At 44.3% G+C, this 16,317-nt stretch overlaps 1 protein-coding gene across 2 annotated transcripts in view; it reads right to left on the bottom strand.

Annotated features, from left to right (window-relative positions):
* Window positions 1–6,120, bottom strand: part of HSD17B4 (hydroxysteroid 17-beta dehydrogenase 4) — a 62,855-nt gene extending 56,735 nt beyond the window's left edge. The window contains exons 1-2 of one of the 2 annotated variants that reach the window (XM_054054068.1): window positions 5,969–6,120; window positions 2,475–2,528 (exon numbers count right to left, since the gene is read on the bottom strand). In XM_054054068.1, coding sequence (XP_053910043.1) covers window positions 2,475–2,528; window positions 5,969–6,116 — 202 coding nt within the window. In that variant the 5' untranslated portion in view covers window positions 6,117–6,120. Of the gene's footprint in view, window positions 1–2,474; window positions 2,529–2,779; window positions 2,883–5,968 lie in introns of those variants that run through there. The other variant, XM_009562912.2, reaches the window with a different exon arrangement.
* Between the last annotated feature and the right edge of the window lie 10,197 nt (window positions 6,121–16,317).

The raw sequence follows: 16,317 nt of genomic DNA, 5'->3' as shown, positions 1-16,317 counted from the left end.
AAGAAGAGTGGACAATTTTTATGGTAAGCACTTACACAAAAACATTCAGTTAGTCTTTTTAAAACTTTACAACTCCCTTTCAAAGGCATGCTTATATATGTTTATCCTTAACTTCAGCAGTAATTTGCTGACAAAACCTTGATTAAATATTCTGAAAAATTTCCACAGGCAGTAAAGCACTTTAGGCTGAGTGCAGGCACTAACAGAGTCGAAGACGAAATGAGTATGAAAGAAATAACAGTGCTATTCTAGAGAATGTTGAGAATGATAAAATAAACCGATGAGTGGGACAGAGTAATTAAAAACAGCCCAAGCAAACAAATAATATTATTCATATTATCTTAAGCTCAACCTTTACAACATATAATTTCCAGTTGAAAACATTCAGTAGCAAAGAGACATCCAGAGACTGCAGCAGTTGTGACAGAGCATGGTTACAGTTTGAACCATAGAGAAGAATTCCTCTAAGGCTATGGGTGCATTATTAGCCAGTAGTGCAGAGCAGCAGTAGCAAACCTGTAGAGTGAAACATTTGGTGCTGAGGACCTGACATCTACAGTACATGTAGGTCATTTCTTGCTACAGTCTGATGCCACAGACCAAACACACATTTGGAACAATTTAGGTGCACTGCTAAATTGCATCTTCCAGTTTGGTTTTCAAAAGAACTCCACTCACCCACTTCAAAACGATCCCACAATGCAAACAAAAAATACAAATAGACACAAATCAGGAGAGATGCTTCAAAAGCATGGCTCTAATCTAAAACAGCAACACGTAAGAGTCCTCAGGTAGGCTCAAAAGGAAGAAATGGTACAGTGGGACAAAACACAGATTGCAAGACAGAAACAAAGCATTCCCTTCATCCTACTTTCAACTTTTCCTGATGACAACTATGAAACAGATGACGCATGACAAAAAAAGGTGATGGCAGGCAGCCAGGTTTTAGGTGATGAGAACAGTGAGATTTCCACTTGTGTTGCACCAGTCACACTAACCACACAGAAACTTGCTCACAGAAAGATGCAATGTGGGACTGGGCAGAGGTTCCCATGCCGGGACCTTCCGGCATTCTTCCCTGTAGACTATTTGATCATTGTTCTAACAGCATACCTTCATTTCCATAACTTAAAAAAAGAGAACTTATTTTAAAGAGATATGAGTCTCATATCTGCTTTCATTAAAAAAATCCCAGATCTTTACAAAGTAACTTCTCAACTTTTTGAAATCAGAATCATAAGAGAACAAGAGTAAGAAAGATAAATGCAAGCAGGCAGAGGCAATTGTAAAGCACTACTGCAAGAAGAGGTGAGGGGCAGCTTCCAAAGGGAAACCAAGAAGTTTCCCTTACAGACAGTCAATGCTTAACTGACTGATTTAGCTATTGTGCAATAAGGCCATGAGATAAAGGAGTATTTCTCCTCCATCATAAGATAAAGAAGAAAGTCAGAACACTACCAGCTACACAGAGTTCATAAAATTAAACATTTGGGTTGCATTTTTTTTTTTTTTTTAAATATGAACTTGAGATGAAGTATTCATGTTCCTAGTAAATAAAGCAAGTACCAAAGGTGACAACTACCCGTAAAAAATACCTAGTTTTTTTAATGTTGCCTACACACAGACTTGTCATATTTAATCAATAAAATAAAAACAAATTTTTGTTATGAGATTTGTAAACTGAGATTGATATTTTTATTAAAAAAATACTAAAAAACCCCAGCAAGTTCTTGCTCATAATCTGTTTAAACTTTAACCTTGAATTCATCAATAATAGCTGTATAAATTCATTCACAGGCAGTCAAATAGCAACACCAACCACCAGAGAGTGCCCAAGAATATAACACAACCTTCAGAATTATCTTGCTGTACAACATTTTGCACAACTAAATATTCCCTGAAGAAGGTTTGACCAAATGACCATGGAACTATCAGAAATCCTTTACTGAGAGCTTTTTGGTGCTGTCACTGAGACCAAATGGCAATGCCATTTTTAGGTGCAATGCACTGCAGAAAGAAACAATGCACTTGCACTTTCACCGCATTCTGTGTTTTCTGAGGGCTGCTGGTACTGTGTTACATTCCAATAACTTTTTGTCACGGAGAAGGTACCAGAAGACACATATTCACATTTTCAAACAGTCATATTAGAAGTTTCTGAACACTGTTCACCTAAGACAACAGCCTCTCTGACCACAACTCACAGTAAAGATTGGTATGCATGGATGATAGTCAAGTCCTGAAAATAATCTCCTTTAAATTGGCTTACCAGCAAAGACAAACTCTTGGACAAACTTGGGCAACTTGTTTCATAAATAATAAAGCTCAGAAGCAAAATTTAAATAGCAAAAGATAAGACAGAAGACTACTAAATAACAAAGGTTACTGTCGAAAAGGGCACGGATAGTTGAATGTGAGCCATGTGAACAGGCAAAGGTTATTGTCTAGATCAAGTTAGTTAACATAAAACTTACCAACTACTGAAGCTCCTCTCTCTGCAAAAGCCAGAGCATATGCTCTGCCCAGACCTAGTTTAAAAGAATAAAAAGTTTTAAAAAAAGGTCAGTTTGTCTCCTGGATCACAATTCAGAGGAAAAGCTCCATAAAAATTAATTTCATGAAGAAAAATGCACCACATCAACACAAACATCTTGAAGATTCACAATAAAACACTATTAAAAGTTTCACTTAAGTTCAAAACATAAAAGTAAACTAACAGGTAAATTGTAGACGAACCTTCTGTAAAGACAGAAAAAAGAAAATAAATCTCCATGCTTACTCTTTGTTATTGCACTCAACAGAACCATCAGGGAAAGCTGTCTGCTGCTGAGTTTGTGCTTACAAAATACATTTTGTAAGAGAGAAAGTTTAAAGTCTTGATGTAACCTTGAAGAAGGAGGGGATGTTTCAAGTTAATTAATTACAATCTAAGTGAATAATATATTTTCCTGGTTAAATTTAGCCTCTAAGATTTGATGAAGAAACAGACCAAAATTTAACCATGACAGAAGATGTACTGACAGATCCTGTCCAGTTATTTAAATACGAATGAATCACTTAAAATCACAGTTATCCAGACGCACTCGCAGTTTACCTGTCATAAAACAAGACTGTCATTTTTGCTACACGTGCAAAAGCTAAATTCTAACACCTTTACTTTATCTTAGATTCTGGGTGTTATATATTATCTTTTACAAAAGATTGTTTACTCACTGTACCTATCAAGTTATTGAAGAAAGAGAAAAGAAAAAGTTTGGAATGATCAAAAGAGTATCAAAGTCAGAAAAAAAGTTTCTTAAGAGTGTAACAGTATCTCTTCACCCTCCACCAAAACATCAAAGCCATCTCTCAAAATAAAAAATGGAAAACACCCAGAACTGCTTAGAAAGTTTTGAAACACACCAACCACTGAACTGGAATTTTCCTCAAGATTACTTTGAACCTCTGGAATTTATCACGTTAGGTACATATATGTCCACCGCCTGATATAACCAGGGTCCAAGAAAACTTTTTGGTTTGTTTTCAAAAGCCATATAACTGAGAAATTCAAAAACCCCAGACTATGTTATATGTGCTAGTGTTCTCATTTGGCAATCAAGGACTAAAACCTTAAGAATCAAAACTAATCTTAAAAAAAAAAAAAATTAGCTTGAATTGCATTAAGAGTGAGACTGCTACATTGGAACAATCAGGCAGGAACAATACTTCACAAGGGATTCGCCCAAAGTTAAAAGAAACTATTTTTAAATGCTTACGTATGTGAAAATAGGTCTGACTTTAAAACAAACTAGTTATCTAGATATTTTAGATAAATTCACAGTTCTGAACTCTTCACTTACATTCAAAATTTAATCTCTACAAAGAAAGCTATTAGCAGTAAGTCTAACTACAGTGCCGTAAACTAAACAAAAGCGAAACAAACTAAATCTGAAGTTAATAGGGCCTCCCTGTATCTTGGCTTAAATTTAATCAACCACTTTTAAAAAAATTGTGAAATAACATATCCAACAAACCATTTTTAAGCAGCCAAACAGTAGAAACGTAATAAGAGTCACTGTACTGACACTCTTTACAAGCAACTTTTGCTGCATTCAGTGCTTTTTAGAAGCTTTGTTATTGCCAAAGTGTCTTTGTTCTGCTATTGCCTAAGTTCTTAACTACTCTTCAGTGAGACTTGTCACATGAAGAAGCACACAAATATAGGTCTGGTAAAAACTGAAAAGCACCTTACAAAGATTTGGCCTCAATTATTCTCAGGTTTGTCACTTTCAGGTGACATGAATAGACTGCTCAGTGCTTTCCTCAAACCCTCAAATTCTTGGTACCTCTCTGCAAAACATCACATAATCTAGGCTCCCAAAAAGACTCCTTGCTATGCGCAGCTCCACAAAAAAAGAGCAAAACTTTGCTGTGGGATGGCAGAACCTTGCTAAAGGATGGGATAACAAGATCCTTTTGCCGCTCATCACAACCACAAACTTTGCCTCTCTCCCATCCACATTCACAGCTTATATCTTCTCTGGAACTACTAGAGTAGGCAAAGGTTAAAGTGTGTAATTAAAGGAATAAGAAAAAAAGACAAAAAAAAAAATGTAGCCAGCCAACCCTGCACCACAACAACAAATACTGAACATCTCCTGGCAAAACCAAGCATTCCACTGCAGAATCACCTTCTCTGGAGAGGCCAGGCCAGCAGCCCACGAACAGTACAAGGCCAGTCCTGTTGTGGAAAGAAAACTCTCCCCACCCTTCCACCTCCCTGCTGCACTCTCCTCAGTGCCTTCAGAATGCCTCCCTGGAGGAGGTCAGGGAAGGCAGCAGTAGGCTGGGAGCTGCCTTCCTCAATGGTGCTGGCAGATGTCAAATCCCTCTGGAACAACACTGTGCCAGACCACACCAAGCGTTAACCACTAGTTCCAAGGCAAAACTGGAAGGAATTAGAACACCAAAACAGTACACAGAGCGGGACAAGTTGATTCAAGGGCTGGATCACCTCCCATATGAGGGAAAGGCTGAGAGAGTTGAGCTAGTTCAGCCCAGAGAAGGCTCCAGGGAGACCACAGAGCAGTATCCCTGTACTTATGGGGGCTACAGGAAAGCTAGGGAGGGGGTCTTCATTAGAGAGTGCAGGACAGGACAAGGGGCTATGCTTTTAAGTTGAATGAGGAGAGATCGAGACAAGATATTAGGAAGAATGTTTTTTCCCATGAGGATGGTGAGGCAGTGGAACAGCTTGTCCAGAGAAACAGAATCATAGAATCAGAATCATAGAATGCCAGGTTGGAAGGGACCTCTGGGATCATCTGGTCCAAGCTTTTTAAGCAGTATCTAGTTTAGATGAGATGGCCCAGCACTCTGTTGAGCTGAACCTTCAAAGCGTCCAGCGTAGAGGAATCCACTGGTTCCCTGGGGAGAGCATCCCAATGCTGGAATAACCTCGATGTTGGAAGTCGTGGATGTCCTGTCCCAGGAGGCGTTCAAGGCCAGGCTGGACTGGTCTTTAAGCAACATGACCCAGTGGGAGTTGTCTCTGCCCATGGCAGCGGAATGGAACTGGGTGAGCTTTAAGGTCTCAACCCAAAGCATCCCCCGCAGGAACTGGACATTCTTTAAGGTCTCAGCCCATGTTATCCCACGGCCCTACGCTAACACTGCTCCTCGGTGGCAACAGAGGCGCTGGGAACGACCCAGCGCTAATTCCCGCAGCACCGGGGCTCAGATGGACGCGCTGCAATGAGCGCGGACGGTGACCCCTGTACAGCCTTGGCACCGCCGCGGCTGCCAGACAGGCTACACCTCCCTCCCGCCCCCTTTTGCGAGAAAAAGCCCTTTTTTCGGGAGCGCAGACGCCCCCCGCGAGGCGCTGCCAGCACCGGGGCGAGGCGAGGCGCCCGCCCGCAGCAGCCCCAGCCGTGCTGCAAGGGGGGAAAGCTCCCACCTGCCCCGGCAGCCCTGCAGGGCCGCTCACCTCCGCCGGCGCCGGTCACCAGCACCACTCGCCCGTCGAACCTCAGCCCCGCCGCCATCACCCCAACCTCCGATCGATCGATCTCGCCCCGGCCGTGAAAGGGGGGCGGAGGGGCTGGGGGTGTGTGGGGGGGGAAAGCCCCGCGCATGCGCCGCCCCTCCCGCCCAACGTAGGGCAGCAGAGCGGGGCGGGGCGAAGGGCGGGGCGGGGCGAGGGGCGGGGGAAGGGCAGTGAGGAGGGAGCTTGCGGCCAGGCGGGGAGGGGCACCGAGATGGGGGAAGGGAACCATGCATTGAGGGGATGGTGTCCAGAGGGATTCTATCCAGAGGAAAGGAATGCTGTCCAGGGGAAGGATGCTATCCAGAGGGAAGGGATCCTATCCAGAAGGTCAGGATGTGATCCAGAGGGAAGATGTGCTATGCACAGGAAGGGATGCTGTCCAGAGGGAATGATGCCATGCAAAGGGAATGGATATTATCCTGCGGGAATCGATGCTCCCGAAGGAAAGGTTGCTATCCAGAAGGAGGGGATGTGATCCAGAAGAAAAGAATACTAACCTGAGGGAAGGGATGCTATCCCAAGGGAATGGACGCTGTCCAGAGTGAGGGGATGCTATCCAGAAGGAAAGGATGCCACCCACAAGGAAGGATGCTATCCAGAGGGAAGAGTTGCTATCCAGAGAGAAAGGATGCTATCCAGAGGAAAGGAATACTATCCAAAAGGAAGGGATATGATCCAGAGGGAAGGGATGCCATCCACATGGATGAATCATAGAATCATGGAATCGTCAATTAGTTACGGTTGGAAGGGACCATAAAGATCATCCAGTTCCACCCCCTCTGCTATGGGCAAGGACACCTCCCACTGAATCAGGCTGCCCAAGACCCCATCCAACCTGGCCTTGAACACCTCCAGGGATGGGGCATCCACAACTTCCCTGGGCAACCTGCACCAGTGCCTCCCCACTGTCATGGTGAAGAAATTCTTCCTTATGTCTAGGAAGAGATGCGATCCAGAGGATGCCATCCAGATGGGAGAGATTCCATCCACAAGAAAGAGATGTCATCCAAAGGGAAGGAATGCTATCCAGGGGGAAGGGATGCCCTCCAGAGGGAAGAGATACTATACAGAGCAACCTGGGCAGTCTGGAGAAGTGGGGCGGTGCAAAAGTCATGAAGTCCAACAAGGGCAAGTGCAGGGTCTTGCTTCTGGCTCAGGGCAATCTCAAGCGCAATTACAAGCTGGGCGATGAATGGTTTGGGAGTAGCCTTGAAGAGAAGGACTGGGATGGGAGTAGTCTTGAAGAGAAGGACTTGGGGGGGGGGGGGGTGATAAGCTCCATGTGAGCCGTGAATCATAGAATCATTGAAGAGTTTGGGCTGGGAGGGACCATAAAGACCATCTAGTTCCAAGCCCCCGCCATGTGCAGGGACGCATCCCACTAGAGCAGATTGCCCAAGGCCCCATCCAACCTGCCCTTGAACACTTCCAGGGATGGGGCAGCCACAACTTCCCTGGGTAACCTGTGCCAGTGCCTCGCCACTCTCACAGTAAAGAAATTCCTCCTTGTGTCTATTCTAAATCTGCCCCTCTCCAGTTAATACTCATTGCCTCTTGTCCTGTCACCACAAGCCTTTATGACCAGTCCCTCCCCAGCTTTCTTGTAGCCCCTTTCAGGTGCTGGAAGTTTGTTATAAGATTTCCTTGGAGCCTTCTCTTCTCCAGGCTGAACAAACCCAACTCTCTCAGCCTGTCCTTGTAGGGAAGGTACTCCAGCCCTCCGATCATCTTTGCAGCCCTCCTCTGGACCTATTCCGACAGTTCCGTATCCTTGTTATGTGGAGGACTCCAGAACTGGACACAATACTCCAGGTGAGGTCTCACAGGAGAGTAGCTGAGGGGGAGAATCAGCTCTCTAGACCTGCTGGCCATGCTTCTTTTGATGCAGCCCAGGATACAGTTGGCCTTCTGGGCTGCAAGCACACGTTGCCGGCTCATGTGGAGCTTCTTGTCAACCAGCACCCCAAGTCCTTCTCTGCAGGGCTGCTCTCAATCACATCATTCCCCATTGTGTACTGAAATTGGAGATTGCCCCAACCCAGGTGTAGGATCTTGCACTTGGCCTTGTTGAATCTCATGAGGTTCTCAGAGGCCTACTTCTCCAGTCTGTCCAGGTCCCTCTGGATGACATCCCATCCTTCTGGTGTGGCAACTACACCACTCAGACTGGTGTCATCTGCAAACTCGCTGAGGGTGCGCCCAATCTCACTGTCAATATCATTGATGAAGATATTGAACAGAACTGGTCCCAGTACGGACCCCTGAGGGACACCACTCGTCACAGATTTCCACCTGGATTTCAAGCCATTGACCACTACTCTCTAAAAACAACCATCCAACCAGTGAACGATCCACCCATCAAATCCATATGTCTCCAATTTAGGGAGAAGGATGTTGTGGGGGACTGTGTCAAAGGCTTTACAGAAGTCTAGACAAATCACATCTGCCAGTTTACCCGTGTCCATTGCTGCGGTTACCCCCGATAGAAAGCCACTAAGTTGGTCATCCAGAATTTGCCCCTGATGAAGCCACACTGGCTGCTATTGATCACTTTCATGTCCTCCATTTGCTTTAGCATGTCTTCTAGGAGGATGTTTTCCATGATCTTCCCAGGCACAGAGGTGAGGCTGATAGGTCGGTAGTTCCCAGGCTCATCTTTTCTACGCTTTTTAAAAATGGGCACAATGTTACCCTTTTTCCAGTCACCAGGGACTTCTCCTGATTGCCATGACTTTTCAAATATCATGGAGAGTGGCTTGGTAACCACATCAGCCAGTTCCCTCAGGATTCTGGGATGCATCTCATCAGGTCCCATGGATTTATATATGTTCAGGTACCTCAGGTGTTCATGAACCTGATCCTCCTCTACAGTGGGAGGGGGTTTACGCCCCTAGTCACCATCTTGCTGTCAAAGTGAATGGTGTCCTTGGCTGCATCAAAAGAAATGTGACCAGCATGTTAAGGGAGGGGATTCTCCACCTCTACTCTGATGTGGTGAGATCTCACCTGGAGTGCTGCACCCAGCTCTGGAGTCCTCAGCACAGGACAGACATGGATCTGTTGGCGTGAGCCCAGAGAGGGGCCACAAAGATCGTCAGAGGGCTGGAGCACCTCCCGTACAAGAGACAGGCTGACAAGAGTTGGGGTTGTTCAGCCTAAGGAACAAAAGATGGCTCTGGAGATACCTTAGAGCAGCTTTGGGTACTTAAAGGGGGCCTACAAGAGAGCTGGAGAGGGGCTCTTTATCAGAGAGTGCAGTGGTAGGGTGAGGGGTAGTGGTTTTAAGCTGAAAGAGTGGATTTAGATTACACATCAGGAAGAATATTTTTCCTGTGAGGGTGGTGATGCATTGACACAGGTTGCTCAGAGAAATCATGGGTGCCCCCTGGAGGTGTTCAAGGACAGGCTGGGTGAGACTTTGAGCAACCTGATCCAGTGGGAGGTGTCCCTACCCACGGCATGGGGCTTGGAACTGGATGGTTGCTTCTAACACAAACCATTCTGTGATTCTAGGAACGTTTGCCCCAGTGGCTCCAAGCTGAGGGGCGGCAGCAGGGAGGTGACTGTTCTCAGGCTCCTGCCCCGCCTACTCACCGTATTTTCATACCTTTGCTTGTGAAACACAGCGATTTTAAAAGGTGAGCTTGTCTGTCCTGCTCCACCGCAGGCAGATCTGCACAGATGCCTGAAGAGGCTGGAGGTGGGTAGGGTGGATTTCAAGATTGGGCTGCCTGAATGTTGACATTATGCCTCCATTTGAAGTTAATCTTCATTTACTCATTTTACATTAATCTGATGTTCTATGTTGTGTTATTCTTTTGCTTTATTTACTGCTTCCCAAATCCAAATCCCTTCTTTCAGCCATCGCTTTCCTGGTTGCTAGAGTTCTTTAGAGCCAAGAGTTAATGTAAAACACACCACCTTTTTCCCTCCCAGGCTTTTCCTCTCCACATAGAGACTGAGTGTCTCTGCCCAGGCACTGGCAGGGGGCTGAGGCGAGGCTGGGTACAGCTGGTTTCAGACAGATCTGATCCCACCACCGCAAGGCGTGGCTGAGCCCCATAGCCAGGGCAGTGCTGCCTCTGTGGTAACGTAGTTAAGAAAATATAAAACATACTGCAGAGCAGTTGCGAGAGAGAAAAGTGAGAAAACTTTGAGAGAAATAGCCCTGCAGACATCAAGGTCGGCACAGAAAGAGGAGATGATCCAGGTGCTGGAAGCAAAGATTCCCCTGGGGGCTCTGGAGAAGACCATGATGAGGCAAGGTGTTCCTCTGCAGCCTGTGGAGGTCCGCGGTGGAACAGATATCCACCTGCAGACCATGGAGGACCCAAAGACAGAGTAGGTGAATGGCCAGAGGAGGCTGTGACTGTCTGAAACTCCCACATTTGAGCAAGCTCCCAGCAGGACCTGTGAGCCTGTAGAGAGAAAAGCCTGTGCTGGAGCAGGTTTTCTGGCAGGAATTGTGGCCCTGCAGGGGACCCGCACTGGAGCAGTCTGTTCCTATACCCCGTGGATGAAACACACGTTGGAGGAGTTCACAGAGGACTGCTCCCCCTGGGAGTGACCCCATGGTGAAGCTGGGGAACAGCATCAGGAAAAAACAGAATAGCAGAAATTATTTTATTTTGTGAAACCAGTGAGTAAGTTAGGAAGGAATTAACAAGCCTATTCATCATATAATTGCAGGCACGGTGTAGTGTGAGACAGTATCATTCAGAATGTAATTGTATTGGAGCTTCATAGAGCCATTGCTCTGTACCTCAGCAGTAGATCTAGTTCAGATTTTCCAGTATTACCCACCCAGCTCAGCTGATGACAAACTTTATCTGAACTATGGACAGAGATCTCATGGAGCTATTCCTTCTTACTTGCTCACTCTCCTGGCTGACTGAGAACAACATGAGCCCGAGCCTCTGGGAGCTCTAAACTCTGCTTCTTTGCATTGTCTGCCTTAAATCCAGAAGGTGCTCAGGGAACAGAGGGTGGCATAAGGAGCGCCCAGAATTCAGAGCAGCTGACTAGCTTATTTTGTTGCGGAAATCATCTACATACTCCCTCTTCATAGATTAACTTTAATTAATGATTAATATTTCTTGTACAGTTTGTAAAGTTTAAATTATTTCTGAAGCTAGTAGAAAGGAAAAAAATGGTTTTGCCGCAGATTATCTCCTTCTTTGTTAGTGCTTTCCTGTCTACACTACAGAAAGGTCATAGTTACCTGAGTGATAGCTATTTGGAGACTTCCAAACTAAAATAAATTAGCTTTCTGACATCAATTATTCTGTAGCATTCACTCCTCTAGAAGTATTAAGAATAGAAATATATTGCTTGTGATTTTATTACATGCAGTTAGTTTAAATGGCGAGAAATGGCATTGAATTAAATATCTTTTTCTTGCAACTTACAATTTGGGCCCTAGAGGGTGCATTGTGCTGCGGTAAAATGACTAAAATATTACATATGCAGATACAGCACCACAAGGAATTAAATCCTTATATGACAAATCTAAAAAAGGCTTATATGCAGATCAAGTCAAATGGACAGTTTTTAATATGCCCTGGCTTTACTGAACTAATAGATTCATCAGCGTGGTGGCATTCCTCTGGCCATGTGAGCATGTTATGTATAGGTACTGGAAACTACAAAAAAGTTATTCTAGAGGCAAGTAGGGGAACGCAGGACAAATAAATAGTCTAAAAAAACCCCTGTGGTTTTGGTACAAGAAATACTGTTGAATGTGCACAGAAACAACCCCTTGCACTGGATGCGTGTTATTCTGGCACTGTATTAATCAGCACAAAATACCCTCACAACTAATTACACTTACAAAGTTTGCCTATTTCATTTGAATGCAGCTCACCACAGGAGCAAATCCCCCAACAGTGAGAGGCCCAGTGCAGCTGGCTGTGTACTGCAGAGTGAACATCACTGATGGTGGCTTGTGTGCTCTGCACTCCATAGCAGGAAGAAGTTGTTTCCCACGAGGGCAGAGCTGTGAGTCAGTTTGTGATTGATTTCCTGAGGAAGGAACAGATTGAGCTCATACCCATCAGTGAGCTTTGGTTCAGCCTCAACATTCAATGTTTTGTTTGTTGTTGCTACACTGGAGGACTCAGATCCCACCTGGTAGAAGACAGGGAGGTCTCCAGGACAAGTATTCTGCTGGCGGCTGCAATAGCTGCCTGGGTGGCCCCGCAACATGGCTCTGACACAAGGCATGCCTTTAGAGATTCAGTGCACAGAAGGGAGCCTTGGACTGATGCAGTGTGTAGTCAATGTGCATCTCCTGCACCCATCCACTCATAGGTATTTATTAGGGGTGTTAGGGGCTTATTGCCGTACTGTCCAGTATGTTTAGGATGTAATTTGTTAAAGTAGGGAATGAATGCAAACTAAGAGCACAAATACCCAGCTTAGTCAACTGTGCATACACTTCTGGAAACACCCACTTCAGACTGGAAATAATCAAGACACTTAGACAGGAACTAATGTGGTCATCCATACACTACCAAATTTATTTGCATAATCCCTTACATAATCATTTTTATCTAATAAAACAGTGTAGTTCTTCATGCATGGCTATAAACAAGTCCTTGGAGAATGTGGTTCGTTTTCAATGCTAGTTCTGGCCTCCTACATGATCTTGAACAGGCCGTTTCAGCTCTAGTATTTCAGGTTCTATAGTCAGAAGTCCTATTTTTTTTAGATGATGATTTTAGATGATTATTTTTTAACAAGTGAGGATTTTTTCATAGCTTCCTCTTTTTTGTGCATAGATTGGGATTAGAATCAGCAAAGAGCTCACACTGCAAACCAATAAATAAAATCAGGATTTACTCAACAGTTTTTTTCTGGAAACACAACCGGAAATGCACTGGAGTAAAAGTAGATCAATTCAGTATTTTATGTTTCTAAAGTGAAACTTTTCTATATGAAAAAGATCAAAAATACAAAGAAACACTCTGAATGGAAAGGTGTTTAATGAGTTCCCTTAACAGTGGAAACGCTTTGTTCCAAAAGTCATACGTATATCAGAAAATATTTACATCACTCTGAAACAAGGTAGGAGCATAAAACAATACCACTGTTAACCAAAGCGGAGTCATGTTAGGTGGAAACGAAGAGAGTGGATGTCAAGCTACAAATCAGTAGCAAGTATCAAACTGAGTTTAGAATGTGTGAGCCGTAGTGAAAGATTAATAGCAGGATAGTCAGATTCCAAACTAAGCCAGAGTTTGAAGTGATTGAAACTGGTAATGAAATAAATAAGGAAGACCAAATCTACTTTTTATCTTAGTGCACAGTCTGAACTAGTACATATCAATCACTAACTCTTTTTACTGACGTAGCAGGCTTTTTGCACCGGGAAAATTTTGTCAAAACCCCAAGCAGTAATCTCTAGTACGTAGTATGAGTATGTTTTTTCTTTGTTATGCTTCAATGCATAGAGTAGGTAAGTTCTTTTATGAACACTGAATTTTCATGTTGTGCAGTAAACCAAATTTGGTCATGTTCTAAAGTCATTCTTTTGACTGACAGATTAGATAAGTGGTGTTGTTTTGGCTTTGTCTATTTCACAAACTTGGGGTTGCCTCTGTTGTGGATACTGAAGGAATCTTAATCTCATTGAAAAAGATTTCTGCTGTGTGCTCAAGTAGATAGTGAGCACCTTTGAACATCTTATTCAAGGGGAATGACAGCATGGACTGACTTGCTTTTACTCTGTATTTTATAGTATTGCTAAAATATCTGTTTGGATTGTAAGGCTTATTTTCAAGTAGTTAATTTGCTTTCTAAATGGTTTTGCTCCTGGAGATTTGTAGAGGCCTATGCACTGAGAACAAAGATTTCTCCACAAACGTAACTACAGGGGGCAACAAGATATTTTTTGCCATGGCTAGCAATTAGATATTAAATCCATGTCAAAAGCTGTGGCACCCTTCACTGAATGCTACAAAAGCATGTCCTGCAATAGATGGTACCTCCCCATAGCCTTAGGGCTTTAGAATTCCCCAAGGTTTTGAAGACAGAGGTTCTGTGCTGTGACCACAGAGGCCTCCATTGCACCCAGGCCATAATCCCCATTTCCCCTTTCTCTCTTCAGCCATCCTCTGGCTGCCAGCGCAGAGAGGTCATTAAGAGGTCCTAGCATTGAGCTGGTCACAAATGTTCATCTCATACAAACCGTCTGTATGGCCCAGCTCACCCTACTAATTACCAGTAAAAGTGGTTAGAAAAAGCTACTTGTTTGGATTAGGTATATGATTTTATCTAATAGAAATCCCCACTAATTAATTTCTCATAGCTAGCATATAGAGTTTCTATTGATTCCTTTTATGTGCAGGAACAGTGAAGAGTTGTATTTCCATTCTCACTTGCATTCTCTCATGTTCTTTTCTTTTTCTGCAAGCATAAAGCAGTTAGTAAGTGAGGTTTTTCTTGCATTGAATCCATTGTTTGTCACCCTCAGAACTTGAACAATCAGCTTTGCTGACAAGATGTAGAGAAGGAGTCTACTGTGTACTTACATCTGGATATATTCTTAGGAACTAGCTGCAAACATTTTTATAGCTCTTGTCAACAGCCCACATCACAGGAGGTCTTATTGTCCCTGTTTTGGCAAGAAACATTAAGTTTGGCATTTGTCGCACATACCACTCAACTAAGTGGAAAATCCATGCTGAGGCACAAGAGAACTGCTGTGGTAGCTCCCCATTTCATTCCATCAGAGAGTCTTGGTGTAAGGGAGACTGAAGCCCAGGGTCATTCAGAGCATGGTGTACTGCTGAGCTGGTATGTAATAACACATTAGTAGAACAAACACATCAAGCAGAAACTAGTTGCTTGTGCATATCTACAGCTTTGAAAATATGTCCTGTGGAGAAATGATAGGGAGGTGCCAGCTAAAGATTATGGTGTTGCTTCTGCAACACAATCATAGTATCATAGTATCATAGTATCATAGTATCATAGTATAGTTAGGGTTGGAAGGGACCTTAAAGATCATCTAGTTCCAACCCCCTTGCCATCGGCGGGGACATCCCACTAAAGCAGGCTGCCCAAGGCACCATCCAACCTGGCCTTGAACACCTCCATGGGTGGGGCAGCGACAACCTCCCTGGTCAACCTGTGCCAGTGTCTCACCACTAGAAATTCTTCCTAATGTCCGGTCCAAATCTGCCCCTCCCCAGTTTATACCCATTCCCCCTGGTCCTATCCCCACAAGCATTTACGAATAGCCCCTCTCCAGCTTTCCTGTAGGCCCCCTTCAGATACTGGAAGGTGGCTATAAGATCTCTTCTTAGCCTTCTCTTCTGCAGGCTGAACAAGCCCAACTCTCTCAGCCTGTCCTCATAGGGAAGGTGCTTCAGCCCTTCGATCATCTTTGTAGCCCTCCTCTGGACCCATTCCAACAGCTCCATATCCTTCTTACGTTGAGGATTCCAGCACTGGACACAGTACTCAAGATGAGGTCTCACAAGAGAGGAATGGAGGGGCAGAATCACTTCCCCCGACCTGCTGGCCACGCTTCTTTTGATGCAGCCCAGAATACGATTGGCCTTCTGGGCTGTGAGCGCACATTGCTGGCTCATGTCAAGCTTCTCATTGACCAGCACCCCCAAATCCTTCTCTGCAGGGCTGCTCTCAAGCATGTCATCCCCCGTTGTGTACTGAAATTGGAGATTGCCCCGACCCAGGTGCAGGACCTTGCACTTGGCCTTGTTGAACCTCACGAGGTTCTCAGAGGCCCACTTTTCCAGCCTGTCCAAGTCCCTCTGGATGACATCTCGTCCTTCCGGTGTGGCAACTACACCACTCTGATTGATGTCATCGGCAGACTTGCTGAGGGTGCACTCAATCTTGCTGTGAATATCATTGATGAAGATATTAAACAGCACTGGTCCCAGTACGGATCCCTGAGGGACACCACTTGTCACTACTCTCTGAATATGACCATACAACCAGTTTCTTATCCACCCATCAAATCCATATCTCTCCAATTTAGGGAGAAGGATGCTGTGGGGGACTGTGTCAAAGGCTTTACAGAAGTCTAGATAAATCACATCTGCCAGTTTACCCATGTCCATTGCTGCAGTTACTCCGTTGCAGAAAGCTACCAAGTTGGTCAGACAGGAATTGCCTCTGGTGAAGCCATGCTGGCTTCACTCTATTTTATTATAAATGAATCTTGATGAAAAAAATCTATTAACTTGGTCTCCTCCAAAAGCAAAGGAGTATAAAAACCACATGGACTAAAATAAAAGGTAAAAAGGCTAGCAAATATC

The sequence above is a fragment of the Cuculus canorus genome, chromosome Z (assembly GCF_017976375.1).
Source record: "Cuculus canorus isolate bCucCan1 chromosome Z, bCucCan1.pri, whole genome shotgun sequence".
Taxonomy (NCBI): Eukaryota; Metazoa; Chordata; class Aves; order Cuculiformes; family Cuculidae; genus Cuculus; species Cuculus canorus.
Note: the sequence above shows the minus strand (reverse complement) of the source record. Positions and strands in the feature narration are given on the sequence as shown.